We start from the raw sequence: 14,078 nt of genomic DNA, 5'->3' as shown, positions 1-14,078 counted from the left end.
TATTTGTTAACTGTGAGAAAAAGAAAAGCAGCACCGGACATTGTGAACTGAACTGACACTTACTTTTAAGGCTTCAGTGTTGTTAAGCACTGGCTGCGGTTTTCCCCTATAGAATATAACAATCTGACAGAACACCAACATGAGACAAAATCACACTGTGGTCATGATGAAGTGAGACAACGGACAAGATCACTTAATAACCTTGCCTAAACACAGATTTAAAAACAAGGTCATTGTGAAAACTGCAAAGATACTAAATTTCCTCCTCTCCCATCTAGTAAAATTGTTGCCTCTTTACCAATTATGGATTTAGCCTTGCAATTTTCCTCCTTCCTTCTACATAAAACGTCATATGGTACCTCATATTACAGTTGCCTCTACTTCCTGACAGCGCCCAAAACAGAATGACTCTCCCTTTCCTTGAATCCTCCCCCCACATCATCTAATACATGCCCAAATTTTATAATAAGTCATTTCTAACGCCCTGTTATTGAAATGACCCCATGGTTCCCCAAGGTGTGTGTTCTCCCTCATTGCAACGAGTAATATAACCAATTTTCTGACTACAGGTGTGTTCTTGGTGGTCTTCTGGACTACCAATATTCTCCGGCAAATAGGTAGAGTATTGACAGATTGCTGGAAAATATTGACAACTGAATGGCCTTCACAACAGTTCACAATTTAGGGCTAGCGTCTCTGTTGCATCCAGTAATTTCTCCAGTCACCTAATTGTCTCCTAAACCTCCTTGTACCTAGTTGAAGAGTATATTCCTTCAACCACAGATTGTCTTTGTTCTTTCCTCTAGGCCTGAGTAACAATGCTACTGCCACTCTCATTTCATCTATCGTCTCATCTTCTTAAAATAGGAGAGGAAGAAAATCTAATTGTGAAATTTGATTCTTAACAAAACTGTGCTTTCCACCACCTCCCCTAACGGACAGGTGGTGTCCTTTTCTCTTTGGCGAGTTTTTCTTCACTTTTAAGATGTCGTGTATTTTCCTCCAGTGTCACACCCCCTTTCCTTCTCAGTTCTCTAATCAAACTCTCTTTTTTTCCTATTCAGAAATGTAAATTCCTGCTTTTTTTCTCACCCCCATCACAGGCGATGAATACACCTACAAATCCCTTTTCACATTCTCTTTAGGCTCGCCTTCTCTCAGGCACCCTCCAACATTATTCTATCTACAACTCTTCCCTGGCCTAAGTGCAGTGCCCCAGTGTGCCCTTTCTTCCAAATCAGTCCTTGTCCTATAACCCACCCCAACCCAAATCAAGGACACACATCTAATTAGGGCCCTGGGCCTAATCTTCATCCCCAACCCCCGGCCACCTCCAGGTCCTCTCCCCGTCCCATCCCCTGGCCCAGACCTGCTTCTATCCTGCGGACCGAACGCGGCCCGCACCTCCACCTACCGAGGGCAGCCTGCGATGCCCTTACTCCCAGCCGCTCCACCCCGCATCCCGCGCCAACCAGTCCGCGCTCACGGCCGACGCCTCAGCCAATGCGCGTTCTGCATCCCGACCCAGCGCCCAGCCGCGCCCAGGCTCCGCCTCCACGTCCGAGTCCCTCCCCACCCGGCCCAGGAGCGCAGGCGCGCCCGGAGCCCGGGGAGGCGAGGCTGTCGCGCGCTGGAGGTGAGTGCGGCGCCAGGCGGGCGCTCCGGGGCCCGGCGCGCGGAGTCGTGTGGAGCGAGGCCGGGAGGGAGGGAGGGAGGGAGGGCGCCGGAGTGGCGCGCCTGGCGAGACCGGGAGCCGGGCTGGATCTCCTTCAGCACTCGGACTCGCCCTCGGGAGCCGGCGTCCGCGCTGGAATTACGTTTCCTCTGGGGAGGTGGCTGGCCTCGCAGCGTGCGGCCCCTGCCCCCCCCCCCCGGTCGTCCAAAAAAGGCTTTGTGCCCCCTTTTGCTCTTGATTTGACAACTCCGGCATTGTGGAAACACCGACTCCAGTTCATCCATAACCGGGATTCCCAATAAGAAAGGAAACGAAGGCTGTTCTCCTGCCGTGTAAGTGAAGTGTGGAATCTGAAATGTGTCGTTAAAAAGAGCAAAACAGCCCAATCTGCCGCTTTATGGGGGCGACCCCCCGTTCCCTTCCGCCGCCTAGGCGAGAATTAAAGTGCTCGCTCACTTCCACAGCGGCCGCCAGCGGTGCCGAAAGTGTCACCTCGTGCTGGGCCGAAACCTCATTCCTTCTCATGGAAACCAGGCAGCCCCACTTCTTACGCTGGGCACATTTATATTCCACGAACCCATTTTCACAGAACGGCTTTTCAGCGGTTTCAGAATCCTCTCTCCTTTAGCTCGGGCTAACGATGGCTGATTTTTTCCATTCTTGCTCCAATGACAGGACTTTGAGGCTTATTATTCCCGCTGTACTTCCCCAGTACCTGGGCACCTTCTAGATGCCATCTGTTGCACCGGCGAACATTCTAGAAGTGGAAAGGCAGGGAGAGAATAAAGGAGAAATAACCTTTGTTCAAACTTCACAGCGTGGGCTGTGCGTTGATTAGCATCAGCCTCTTTTGCAGTCTCTCACCTTACCGTTCCTTGAGCTTGCAGTTAATCTAAACGTTCTGAACTTTGTCAAATTACCTAAATCTCTTCCTACCTCTCCTCCGCACATGCAAAGTGGTTCTATCTAAATTGATCACTTGGGTTTAACGCCCGAGTTTCAAACTTGATACAATTCATTTTGACCGCTTTGCTTACATTGTAGCTGTGGATTCTGCCCCCCCCCCCCCCCGCAACAGTGCACCAGCCGTCTCAGCTTCTGCTGCACATACCTTCTGTATTTTCATTTTAGATAGTTTACTCCAATGATAAGAAATAACTTTAATTTTCTATTGATCATGCGTATTTGAATATGGAGGTGACTTTATTTACAATATGCCATAATCGGGTTCACCAGATCACCTTGATTCACAATTGCCTGGTTTTCTTCATAGAACATTGTTTTTAAGGAGAAACTACAAAAAAAAAAAAAAAAAAAAAACAATGAAAATATTGTTTAGAATTAAAAGCCATATATATTTGGATTTTCTCCAACTTTTCAATGACATCCAAATTTGTTAATCTATTTTTATTATTTGTGAATATATGTATGGAACGTTAATTGCTTTAGAAAGTTCTGGTCAAAATGTGTTTATGTAAAGCGCAGAAGAAAAATAGTCTCGGAGGTTCAGAATCTGTATGTCAGCCTACTTAGATTTCTTTGGAGCCTTTTTTTTCACTGATGCCCCCACAATTCCTCGCACAATCAGATTACTTAGTGAGAGATTAATGACTGAGAAGAGAGTCTGGATGTGGGTATTGAGAAATTCCATCATTTAATGGCGGATTGGAGGAGTGGTGGGAGGGAAGGGAGGGATTGTAGTATGTCAAAAGCCAAGGGAACATGGTGTTTCTGGGGGGGAGACAGGGCTTGACCAACAGTATCTAAAACTGCAGAGAGCTCAAGGAGAGTGAGAGAATTGCCAGATGTTCACTGGACTTAACAATATGAAGGTCAAAACTGACTTGAGCAAGAGCCGCCTCTGTGGAGTAATGGGTACGAAAGTCAGATTGCACCAGGTTGGAGAGCATAGGTTGAGGAAAGGAAGACAACTGAGACATAACTTTTTAAAACCTTTGCTCTCAAGAGAAAGTAACAGGAAAGTTTTGATTTGAAGAGGAAATGAGCAACAGGGAGGCGTCAGGAGTTTTAGTTTTTGTTTATATTTTGTATTTATTGTTTTTTAACCAGAAGAGATGTGAGCAAGGAAAGTTGCATAGACCAGAGAAAGGGGTAAAAATCAGTGGAGCAAGGTGTCCGTAGAACTAGGAGTGAATGAGATCTTAGTCATGGGAGGAAGAGTTATCCTTTTGTGGGAGGGTCACTTTCTTTATTATAATAGAAAGGAAGAATAAAAGGATTTGGGGGGTTTGGTATTTTCAGTTCGGGTAAATTGAAATGGTAAATCTGATAGCTTCTGTTTTCACTGTGATAGGAAACAAGGTCATCTACTTAGAATAAAGAGCTTTTGGGTTAGAGGAGTGTGGGAAAAATTAAAATAATCATTCTGGACTATGGGAGAGAACTATGGCCTGTCCTTTGAAGTTTTCCAGCTGGGCCTGAGAATTAAACTGCCATAAGGCAGATAACAGGAAAAGAGCACACACATTTAATGTAAGTTCTACGTGACACAGGAGTCCTCATAAGAAAATGAAGACGCGAAGAAGTGGCAAAAACAAATGCTTTTATACTAGGTTGAACATGGAGAGGCAATTGTGGAAAAGTAACCAAAATATTTGGGGAGGCTAAAGGAAGGTAAGAATTATTTTTAACAGGGTCTATGTTTACAGAATTCTCTCAGCTTCAACTTCCCGTGTAAGAATGATTCCTTTCTCCTGTGCAGGGAGAGCACCTTTCACATGGGAATTTCTATCTCCTGTTTTCAGAAAGAAAGAGAGGAATCAGATTGCTCTTCTTGCATTTGCTGTTTCTCAAGTGCCTTTAGCTGAAAATAATTCTTATTCTAAAGTGGGATATTTTGGGGTGGCATATTCTGCCATCCTTCCCGTAAAATATAGTATAAATGCTGGAGAGTGTTGGGATTCAATTTGAGATTGATGACCATGAATTTATGGTGAAACCAAACATATCCTGTGTGACTTTGCCCAGCATTCCACAGCTTGAGAAAACCAGACTCTGTTCCAGAGTTCATCCAGTGCTAGAGTGCTGCAAACAGGTGAAAGGACAGACAAGGTGGGTAGGACATTGTCAAGAACATTATCAAAGTGGTGGAGCTGGTATCTAAATTGGAAAATAAAGGAAAGGGAAGGCTGATTGGGAAAAGGAGAGGAAGCCTCCTAGAGATCTTGATAATATTGAAGAACAGAATAATTAATTGAAAGGGATGGTAGTTTATGGTCAAAGAGCAGAATGTTTCAATTAGTTCTTTTGGAATTAGACCAGATTGAGGTAATGGCAAGGTGCAGGGTCAGGATATAATGATAGGAAAGTGACTACGGTGGAATGGAGCAGAAGACCAACGGACATGGGGTTGTCAGCTGTTGGGAGGATCATCTCTGAAGCCATTGAAATTATCTGGGATGATCACAGTACTTTGCGTTGAGTAGAAAACTGTATGCCTAATGACAAAATCTTTAACAATGACAGGAAGTTATCAGCAGGCCAGGAGATAACATTAGTGAGGCAGATGAGGGAACTAATAGTCTGGCACTGGTAAAAGGGACAACAGGAAAGACTTAGGTGCAGCATATAAGAACAAAAGCCAGCACTGAGGAACATAGAAGTGGTATCTTCACGGAACAGTAAGATTTGCGTTAAAGCAAGGAAAACACTCTGAGAACGTGAAGATACATTGGAATTTGCTGATTTTGGTCCATCTGTTCCAAAAGACACAGTGGAAGGTATGGAAGGTGGAAGAGAAATGAAGAACTGGGTCACTTGCCAGGGAGTACATTGTATCATGGAGGTAATATACTGTTGAAGGTAGCTAGAGATGATGCGGGATTTAGGCGTTGGGATTTCCAGATGAAAACAGGTGGATTTAGTGTTAACTCCCTAAGGAGAATGGGCACTGAGACCTGGTGGGCAGAGGGCATGGTTCAGCCAGTGTGGAGTGAAGTCTCCTAAGAGTTGGCGTCTAAGCTCACACATGATCAGTCATTGACTTACCAGCACCTTCTGACTTTACCTTCAAATCAAGGGTTCGTGTATTCATCTGTTTTGAAAAATGAGGGAACTGAGGTTCAGCAAGAATCAGTGACTTGTCCAAGGATAGAAAACTTTTTTTAAATATCAGAATAAAGACTAGAATCGAGGTATCCTGGTTCCTAGTGCTGTTTTTTCACCTAGTTTATCTCAAGAAGATAGAAGAGGTTTCTCTCATTTGTCTGCTTGTAAGAAAGCATTTTGCTTATACTTGCTTAAATGCCTAAGAAATTAGGCTGAACTTAAATAAATGGACATTTATTTGCTGGGAATTACAACAACAACTATATTATCCTAAATCAAATAACTCCATGATACTCAATAAAGATTTTTTGATGTTGTTCCTGTTGTTTGGTAATATCTTTCCTTAAAACAATCCCTATTGCCTAACCTAGTTAATATTTTATTCCTGAATGGAACAGGTAATGACACGAGAATAGGCATTTCTTGATTTAAGAAAACCTGTTCTTCAACTTGAAAGACTTACAACATAAGGGGTAATTATTTACTTTACAAAAAGAATCAATATTTCATAAGAGGCATCATAAATAGTCCACTTAAATCATTAATTTATAGTGTAATTTTATGTATTTATTCAGTCATTTAATACTTTTACTTATCAAGTGTCTACTCTGTGCCAGTGAATGCAGTGGTAAACTAAACACACCAGGTCCCTGCTCATGAAGCATCAAATGAGTGAATGAGTGACCAACCAAACAACAGCAACAAAAGTGCTTTGCAGAGAATTTAAATAAGCTGATCTGGTGTCGAATGGCTAAGAGGCTGTCATTTTAAGCTGAGATTTTGTTGACAGGGTCAGGATTTTATATTTAACTTTTAAAGAAACATCCAATACATTATTTCTCACCTTTAAAGCTTTCTGTAGCCTTAACATTTCGGTAACTTAAAAAGATTCATAGCTAGCTGGCTTCAGTGGATTCCTTTGAATCCGTAGAGTATGTCTCTTTTTCTAAAGTTTAATTAACTACTAGAGATAGAGGAAGTGCCATCCACTACAACCTTCTCAGAGTAAAACCTTACAAGAAGTTTCTTCTTATACAGTTGGATTTTTTAGAAAACTTAGTTTTCTTATACTTGTAAGTGGCAGTATAATAATAGAATTTCATATTTCTTTGATAACAGTTTTCCTTATAGGTAGAGATGTAATTCAGAATGCATGCCTGTTATGTAACTGGAATCTATTGAAATAACTTGCTAGCTCTCTATGGGATTGTTGAGGAAAGTACCATCTACGAAAATAACCTAAGATTCATTTGTATATTCTTTATATTTGTCAAGGACTTGCTATAATCCTTCTCAAACAACTTATTAAATTCTGTTTGTAACCACTTTAATTGACTGTCAAAAATAGTGCTGTTTTACCAGTGACTACTATCCAGAAAATTAAGAAATTTGAATAGTTCCTAGATTGAAATATTCTTTTTTTTATAGCTGCTACAAATGAAACTTTTACTTATTGTAATTTTGTGCTCTTGACCAAATTAGAGACTTATTTTTTGAATTTACAATACCCTTACATACCTCTAGTTTAAAATGACATATGCATAAATTTTTTTAAGATAAGGAGGATTCTATTAGAATGATTCTAGTGATGACAGATTACATATAGAAAGAAAACAGCTATCAGCAATTTTTACTTTTATAGACACTTATGGTCTATTAGATAGCTGCAAGTGTCTGATAGTGATGTAAGTATCATATATTTTCTTCCTTTTAAAGTTTTTTTTTTATTCTGTAGCATGTTTTTGGCCCAGAGGAGACTCTGCTCCCTTGACAGTAGAGCAAAATTCCTGAAGACAATTTCTTCTTCAAAAATCCTTGGACTCCCTACTTCTGCTGTAGGTATTGCTTAATCACTTATACAGATAAATATTGTACCTATCCTGCTATGTCAAAAAAAGATACAATTTTTCAGGTACTTTATAAGCCTTTTATTGGAATGAGTATTTCTATGCTATGTGAACTGGAGGTATCTTTTGTCATTGTTAGAGCTGACATTCCCTGAGCTACTGCTTGTGTGTGTGTGTATCAGACACAGGGCTGGGCATTGCCTACTCATTATCTCATTTTATCTTTATAAAACTTTTCAAGTTATGAATTGTTATATTCCTGCTTTATAAGTGAGAAAGTGGAGGCTTAGGTAGGTGTAGTAACTTGCCCAAGGTCACAGCTTTTAAGTGGCATGACCAAAATACGACACTCATGCCTGTCTAGCTCTAGCACTCTCAAGGAAGGGCATGCCTTGTTTACTCAAGATAGGATATTATAGTGACTATCAGTGCTGGCCCCGTAACTTCCAGTTGATAAAAAATATGGCAGATTGAGGAAATCATGGAAAAGCAAACAAATCCAAAATGTGGGCCATAACCACAGGATAGATAACTGACCCTATTTCTTCAATAAGCCAGTGACATGGGAGAAAAGTGGGAGAGGGTAATTTCAGAAGGACTGCTATAGGATGAAAAGAGGCTTGAGTACTTCATCCACCAAATACAATGTGTGGACCTTGTTTAGGAACTTGATGCAGTCAACTGAAATGTAAAAAAGATACATATATTTTTTAATTTTTTTGAGAGAGAAAGAGCATATATGCAGGAGCAGGGAGGAGAGACAGAGGGAGAGGGAAAGGGGAAGCAGACTCCCCGCTGAGCACAGAGCCCATCTTGGGGCTCCATCATCTCATGACCCTGAGAGCATGACCTGAGCTGAAATCAAGAGTCAGACTCTTAACCGACTGAGCCACCCAGGCACCCCCATAAAAAAGATATTTTTAAAGGCAGTCAGAAAAATATGAATATGGATTGGGTACTAGATGATACTGTCAAAGAAACAAAACCCAACTGAGAAAATTTGAACATCTAACTGGCTTTATTAAATGACTCATGAACAGGGCACCCATCCCATCTAGAAGCAGAGAAGAGCCCCAGGGAGTTGTACAACATGGAAGGTTTTTGTAGAAGGAGGGTGGGGAAAGAAAGTAATTAGCAAAGGAAAGTAATTAATTCCAGGCCAGGTGGCTTTCCCTTGGGGGTGGGAAGGAAGCAAGGGGTCTTAGCATGCAGATTACTTCATCTTTCTTTGGGGGATGTGAGGGGCCCATGTGGTAGACTCTTTGGTACTAATTGAAAAATTCCTGGTTGACTGGTTAAGACTACATTTCTGGGAGAGGTTGAAAGTGCAATTAGATTAAATATTAAACCCCAGTTTGGGAATTTGGTCTAAGTGACATCATTTTGGGCTTGTGGTTTTGTTTTTAACAATTCTCGATTCTCCAAGTAACTGAGAGATGTGATCAAAATTTAAGGCATTACAAGAATACTATATCCAGCTAGGCTGTCATTGAAAATTGAAGGAGAGATAAAAAGCTTCCAGGACAAACAAAAACTAAAAGAATTTGCAAACACCAAACCAGCCCTATAAGAAATATTGAAATGGGTCCTCTAAGCAAATAGAGAGCCTAAAAGTAACATAGACCAGAAAGGAATAGAGACAATATAAAGTAACAGACAGCTTACAGGCAATACAATGGCACTAAATTCATATCGTTCAATAGTTACCATGAATGTAAATGAGCTAAATGCCCCAATCAAAAGACACAGGCTATCAGATTGGATATAAAAACAAGACCCATCAATGTGCTGCCTGCAAGAGACTCATTTTAGACCCAAAGAACCCTCCAGACTGAAAGTGAGGGGATGGAAAACCATTTACCATGCTAATGGACATCAAAAGAAAGCTGGGGTGGCAATCCTTATATCAGACAAATTAGATTTTAAACCAAAAACTATAATAAGAGATGAGGAAGGACACTATATCCTACTTAAAGGGTCTATCCAACAAGAAGATTTAACAATTGTAAATATCTATGCTCCTAACATGGGAGAAGCCAATTATATAAGCCAATTAATAACAAAATCAAAGAAACACATCGACAACAATATAATAATAGTGGGGGACTTTAACACCCCCTCACTGAAATGGACAGATCATCTAAGCAAAAGATCAACAAGGAAATAAAAGCTTTAAATGACACACTGGACCAAATGGACTTCACAGATATATTCAGAACTTTCCATCCCAAAGCAACAGAATACACATTCTTTTCTAGTGCCCATGGAACATTCTCCAGAATAGATCACATCCTAGGTCACAAATTAGGTTTCAACCGGTACCAAAAGATTGGGATCATTCCCTGCCTATTTTCGGACGACAATGCTTTGAGACTAGAACTCAATCACAAGAGGAAAGTCAGAACTCAAATACATGGAGGCTAAAGAGCATCCTACTAAAGAATGAATGGGTCAACCAGGAAATTAAAGAAGAATTTTAAAAATTCATGGAAACAAATAAAAAGAAAACACAACTGTTCAAAATCTTTGGGATGCAGCAAAGTTGGTCCTAAGAAGAAAGTTTATAGCAATACAAGCCTTTCTCAAGAAACAAGAAAGGTCTCAAATACACAACCTAACCCTACACCTAAAGGAGCTGGAGAAAGAACAGCAAATAAAGCCTAAACCCAGCAGGAGAAGAGAAATAATAAAGATCAGAGCAGAAACCAATGAAATAGAAACCAAAATAACAGTAGAACAGATCAACAAAACTAGGAGCTGGTTCTTTGAAAGAATTAACAAGATTGATAAACCCCTGGCCAGACTTACCAAAAAGAAAAGAGAAATGACCCAAATAAATAAAATCATGAATGAAAGAGGAAAGATCACAACCAACACCAAAGAAATACAAACAATTATAAGAACATATTATGAGCAACTCTATGCCAGCAAATTAGATAACCTGGAAGAAATGGATGCATTCCTAGAGATGGATAAACTATCAAAACTGAACCAAGAAGAAATAAAAAACCTGAACAGACCCATAACCACTAAGGAAATTGAAGCAGTAATCAAAAATCTCCCAACAAACAGTCCAGGGCCAAGTGGCTTCCCAGGGGAATTCTACCAAACATTTAAAGAAGAATTAATACCTATTCTTCTGAAACTGTTCCAAAAAATAGAAATGGAAGGAAAACTTCCAAACTCATTTTATGAGGCCACCATTACCTTGATCCCAAAACCAGACAAAGACCCCATCAAAAAGGAGAATTACAGACCAATATCCCTGATGAACATGGATGCAAAAATTCTCACCAAAATACTAGCCAATAGGATCCAACAGTACATTAAAAGGATTATTCACCACAACCAGGTGGGATTTATCCCTGGGCTGCAAGGTTGGTTCAACATCCGCAAATCAATGTGATACAATACATTAACAAAAGAAAGAACAAGAACCATATGATGCTCTCAATAGATGCAGAAAAAGCATTTCACAAAATACAGCATCCTTTCTTGATTAAAACTCTTCAGAGTGTAGGGATAGAGGGTATATACCTCAATATCATAAAAGCCATCTATGAAAAACCCACAGCAAATATCATTCTCAATGGGGAAAAACTGAGAGCTTTCCCCCTAAGGTCAGGAACACGACAGGGATGTCCACTATCACCACTGCTATTCAACATAGTTTTAGAAGTCTTAACCACAGCAATCAGACAACAAAAAGAAATAAAAGGCATCCAAATCGGCAAAGAAGAAGTCAAACTCTCACCCTTTGCAGATGATATGATACTTTGTGTGGAAAACCCAAAAGACTCCACCCCAAAACTGCTAGAACTCATACAGCAATTCAGTAAAGTGGCAGGATATAAAATCAATGCACAGAAATCAGTTGCATTTCTATACACCAACAACAAGACAGAAGAAAGAGAAATTAAGGAGTCGATCCCATTTACAGTTGCACCCAAAACCATAAGATACCTGGGAATAAATCTAACCAAAGAGGCAAAGAATCTGTACTCAGAAAACTATAGAATACTCATGAAAGAAATTGAGGAAGACACAAAGAAATGGAAAAATAGAAAACCTGACCAGACCCATAACCACTATGTTCCAATCCAATGCTCACGATTTGGAAGAACAAATATTGTGGAAATGTCAATGCTACCTAGAGCAGTCTACACATTTAATGTAATCCCTATCAAAATACCATCAACTTTTTTCAAAGAAATGGAACAACTAATCCTAAAATTTGTATGGAACCAGAAAAGACCCTGAATAGCCAGAGGAATGTTGAAAAAGAAAAGCAAAGCTGGTGGCATCACAATTCCGGACTTCAAGCTTTATTACAAAGCTGTCATCATCAAAACAGTATGGTGGCACAAAAACAGACACATAGATCAATGGAACAGAGAGCCCAGAAATGGACCCTCAAGTCTATGGTCAACTAATCTTCGACAAAGCAGGAAAGAATGTCCAAAGGAAAAAAGACAGTCTCTTCAACAAATGGTGTTGGGAAAATTGGACAGCCACATGCAAAGAATGAAACTGGACCATTTCCTTACACCACACACAAAAATAGACTCCAAATGGTTGAAAGACCTCAATGTGAGACAGGAGTCCATCAACATCCTAAAGGAGAACACAGGCAGCAACGTCTTTGACCTCAGCCACAGCAATTTCTTCCTAGAAACATCGTCAAAGGCAAGGGAAGCAAGGGCAAAAATGAACTCTTGGGACTTCATCAAGATAAAAAGCTTTTGCACAGCAAAAGAAACAGTCAACAAAACCAAAAGACATCCAACAGAATGGGAGAAGATATTTGCAAATGACATATCAGATAAAGGGCTAGTATCCAAAATCTATAAAGAACTATCAAACTCAACACCCAAAGAATAACTAATCCAATCAAGAAATGGGCAGAAGACATGAACAGACATTTCTGCAAAGAAGACATCCAAATGGCTAACAGGCACATGGAAGAGTGCTCAACATCACTCAGCATCATGGAAATCCAAATCAAAACCTCAGTGAGATACCACCTCACACCAGTCAGAATGGCTAAAATTAACAAGTCAGGAAACGACAGATGTTGGCAAGGATGCGGAGAAAGGGGAACCCTCCTACACTGTTGGTGGGAATGCAAGCTGGTGCAGCCACTCTGGAAAACAGTATGGAGGGTCCTCAAAAAGTTGAAAATAGAACTACCCTATGACCCAGCAATTGCACTACTGGATATTTACCCCACAGATACAAATGTAGTGATCTGAAGGGGTACATGCACCCCAATGTTTATAGCAGCAATGTCCACAGTAGCCAAACTATGGAAAGAGCCTAGGCGTCCATCAACAGATGAATGGATAAAGAAGAGGTGGTATGTATATATAATGGAATGTTATGCAGCCATCAAAAAAACCCCCCAAATCTTGCCATTTGCAACGACATGGATGGAATTAGAGGGTATTATGCTTAGTGAAATAAGTTAATCAGAGAAAGACAAGTATCATATGATCTCACTGATATGAGGAATTCTTAATCTCAGGAAACAAACTGAGGGTTGTTGGAGTGGTGGGGGTGGGAGGGATGGGGTGGCTGGGTGATAGACATTGGGGAGGGTATGTGCTATGGTGAGCACTGTGAATTGTGTAAGGCTGATGAATCACAGACCTGTACCTCTGAAACAAATAATACATTATATGTTAAAAGAAGATAGTAGGAAGGGAAAAATGAAGGGGGGTGGAGATTGGAGGGGGCGATGAACCATGAGAGACTATGGACTCTGAGAAACAAACTGAGGGTTTTAGAGGGGAGGGGGGTGGGGGGGATGGATTAGCCTGGTGATGGATATTAAAGAAGGTCCGTATTGAATGGAGCACTGGGTGTTATACGCAAACAATGAATCATGGAACACTACATCAAAAACTAATGATGTAATGAATGGTGACTAACATAACATAAAAATAAAATAAAAAAAAAAAAATTTAAGGCATTAGCACCACTCAACTACCAGTCTGAAATTCACAGTTTTCATTGTTTCTTTGTGTGGTACCTATAGGTTATGATATTCCTGCTTAACCTCTTGATATTCACAGGTCACAACTTTCAGTTTACATTCGTTAAGTTGGTTATTTTCTTCATTCCTTAGATGGTCCACTCATTTGCTTGGTGGTTAGCAGCTGCAAACATGCATGCATTTAAAGCTTTTGAGAGAATACAACACATCAGGGAGATTATTATGATTACTATAAGGAGGATAATTCCCAATGTTTGGAGTGCACTTCAAAGCCATGGTCCCAAGACCCAAACCAATCAAAATCAATTAAGTCAAAGAAAGACCCCATGGAAGGAGTCACTTCCTTCTCAGATCTCACGTAATTTAGTTTCAACTTCCCAGACATGCTAATCCAGACCCAGCAGGTGGTGTTGGCCTCAGCACAGATGATGAAGTTTTAGAATATATGTGAGGTTTGGTGGAGACCCCATTTCCTTCTGCCTCAATTTCATGT

At 40.5% G+C, this 14,078-nt stretch overlaps 1 protein-coding gene across 5 annotated transcripts in view; it reads left to right on the top strand.

The window, feature by feature from the left end:
• Positions 1-1,587: 1,587 nt before the first annotated feature.
• The window catches only part of KYAT3 (kynurenine aminotransferase 3), a 62,871-nt gene continuing 50,380 nt past the window's right edge, over positions 1,588-14,078 (top strand). For 3 of the 5 annotated variants that reach the window (XM_021690043.1, XM_021690040.1, XM_021690042.1), the window contains exon 1: positions 1,611-1,636. Coding sequence is in view for 1 of the 5 variants with exons in the window: in XM_021690044.1 (XP_021545719.1) it covers positions 7,480-7,578 (99 nt within the window). In the remaining 4 variants the exon portion in view is untranslated. Of the gene's footprint in view, positions 1,637-1,891; positions 2,008-7,478; positions 7,579-14,078 lie in introns of those variants that run through there. The other 2 variants (XM_021690044.1, XM_021690041.1) reach the window with 2 other exon arrangements.

Source organism: Neomonachus schauinslandi, chromosome 4, assembly GCF_002201575.2.
Source record: "Neomonachus schauinslandi chromosome 4, ASM220157v2, whole genome shotgun sequence".
Classification (NCBI taxonomy): Eukaryota; Metazoa; Chordata; class Mammalia; order Carnivora; family Phocidae; genus Neomonachus; species Neomonachus schauinslandi.
Note: the sequence above shows the minus strand (reverse complement) of the source record. Positions and strands in the feature narration are given on the sequence as shown.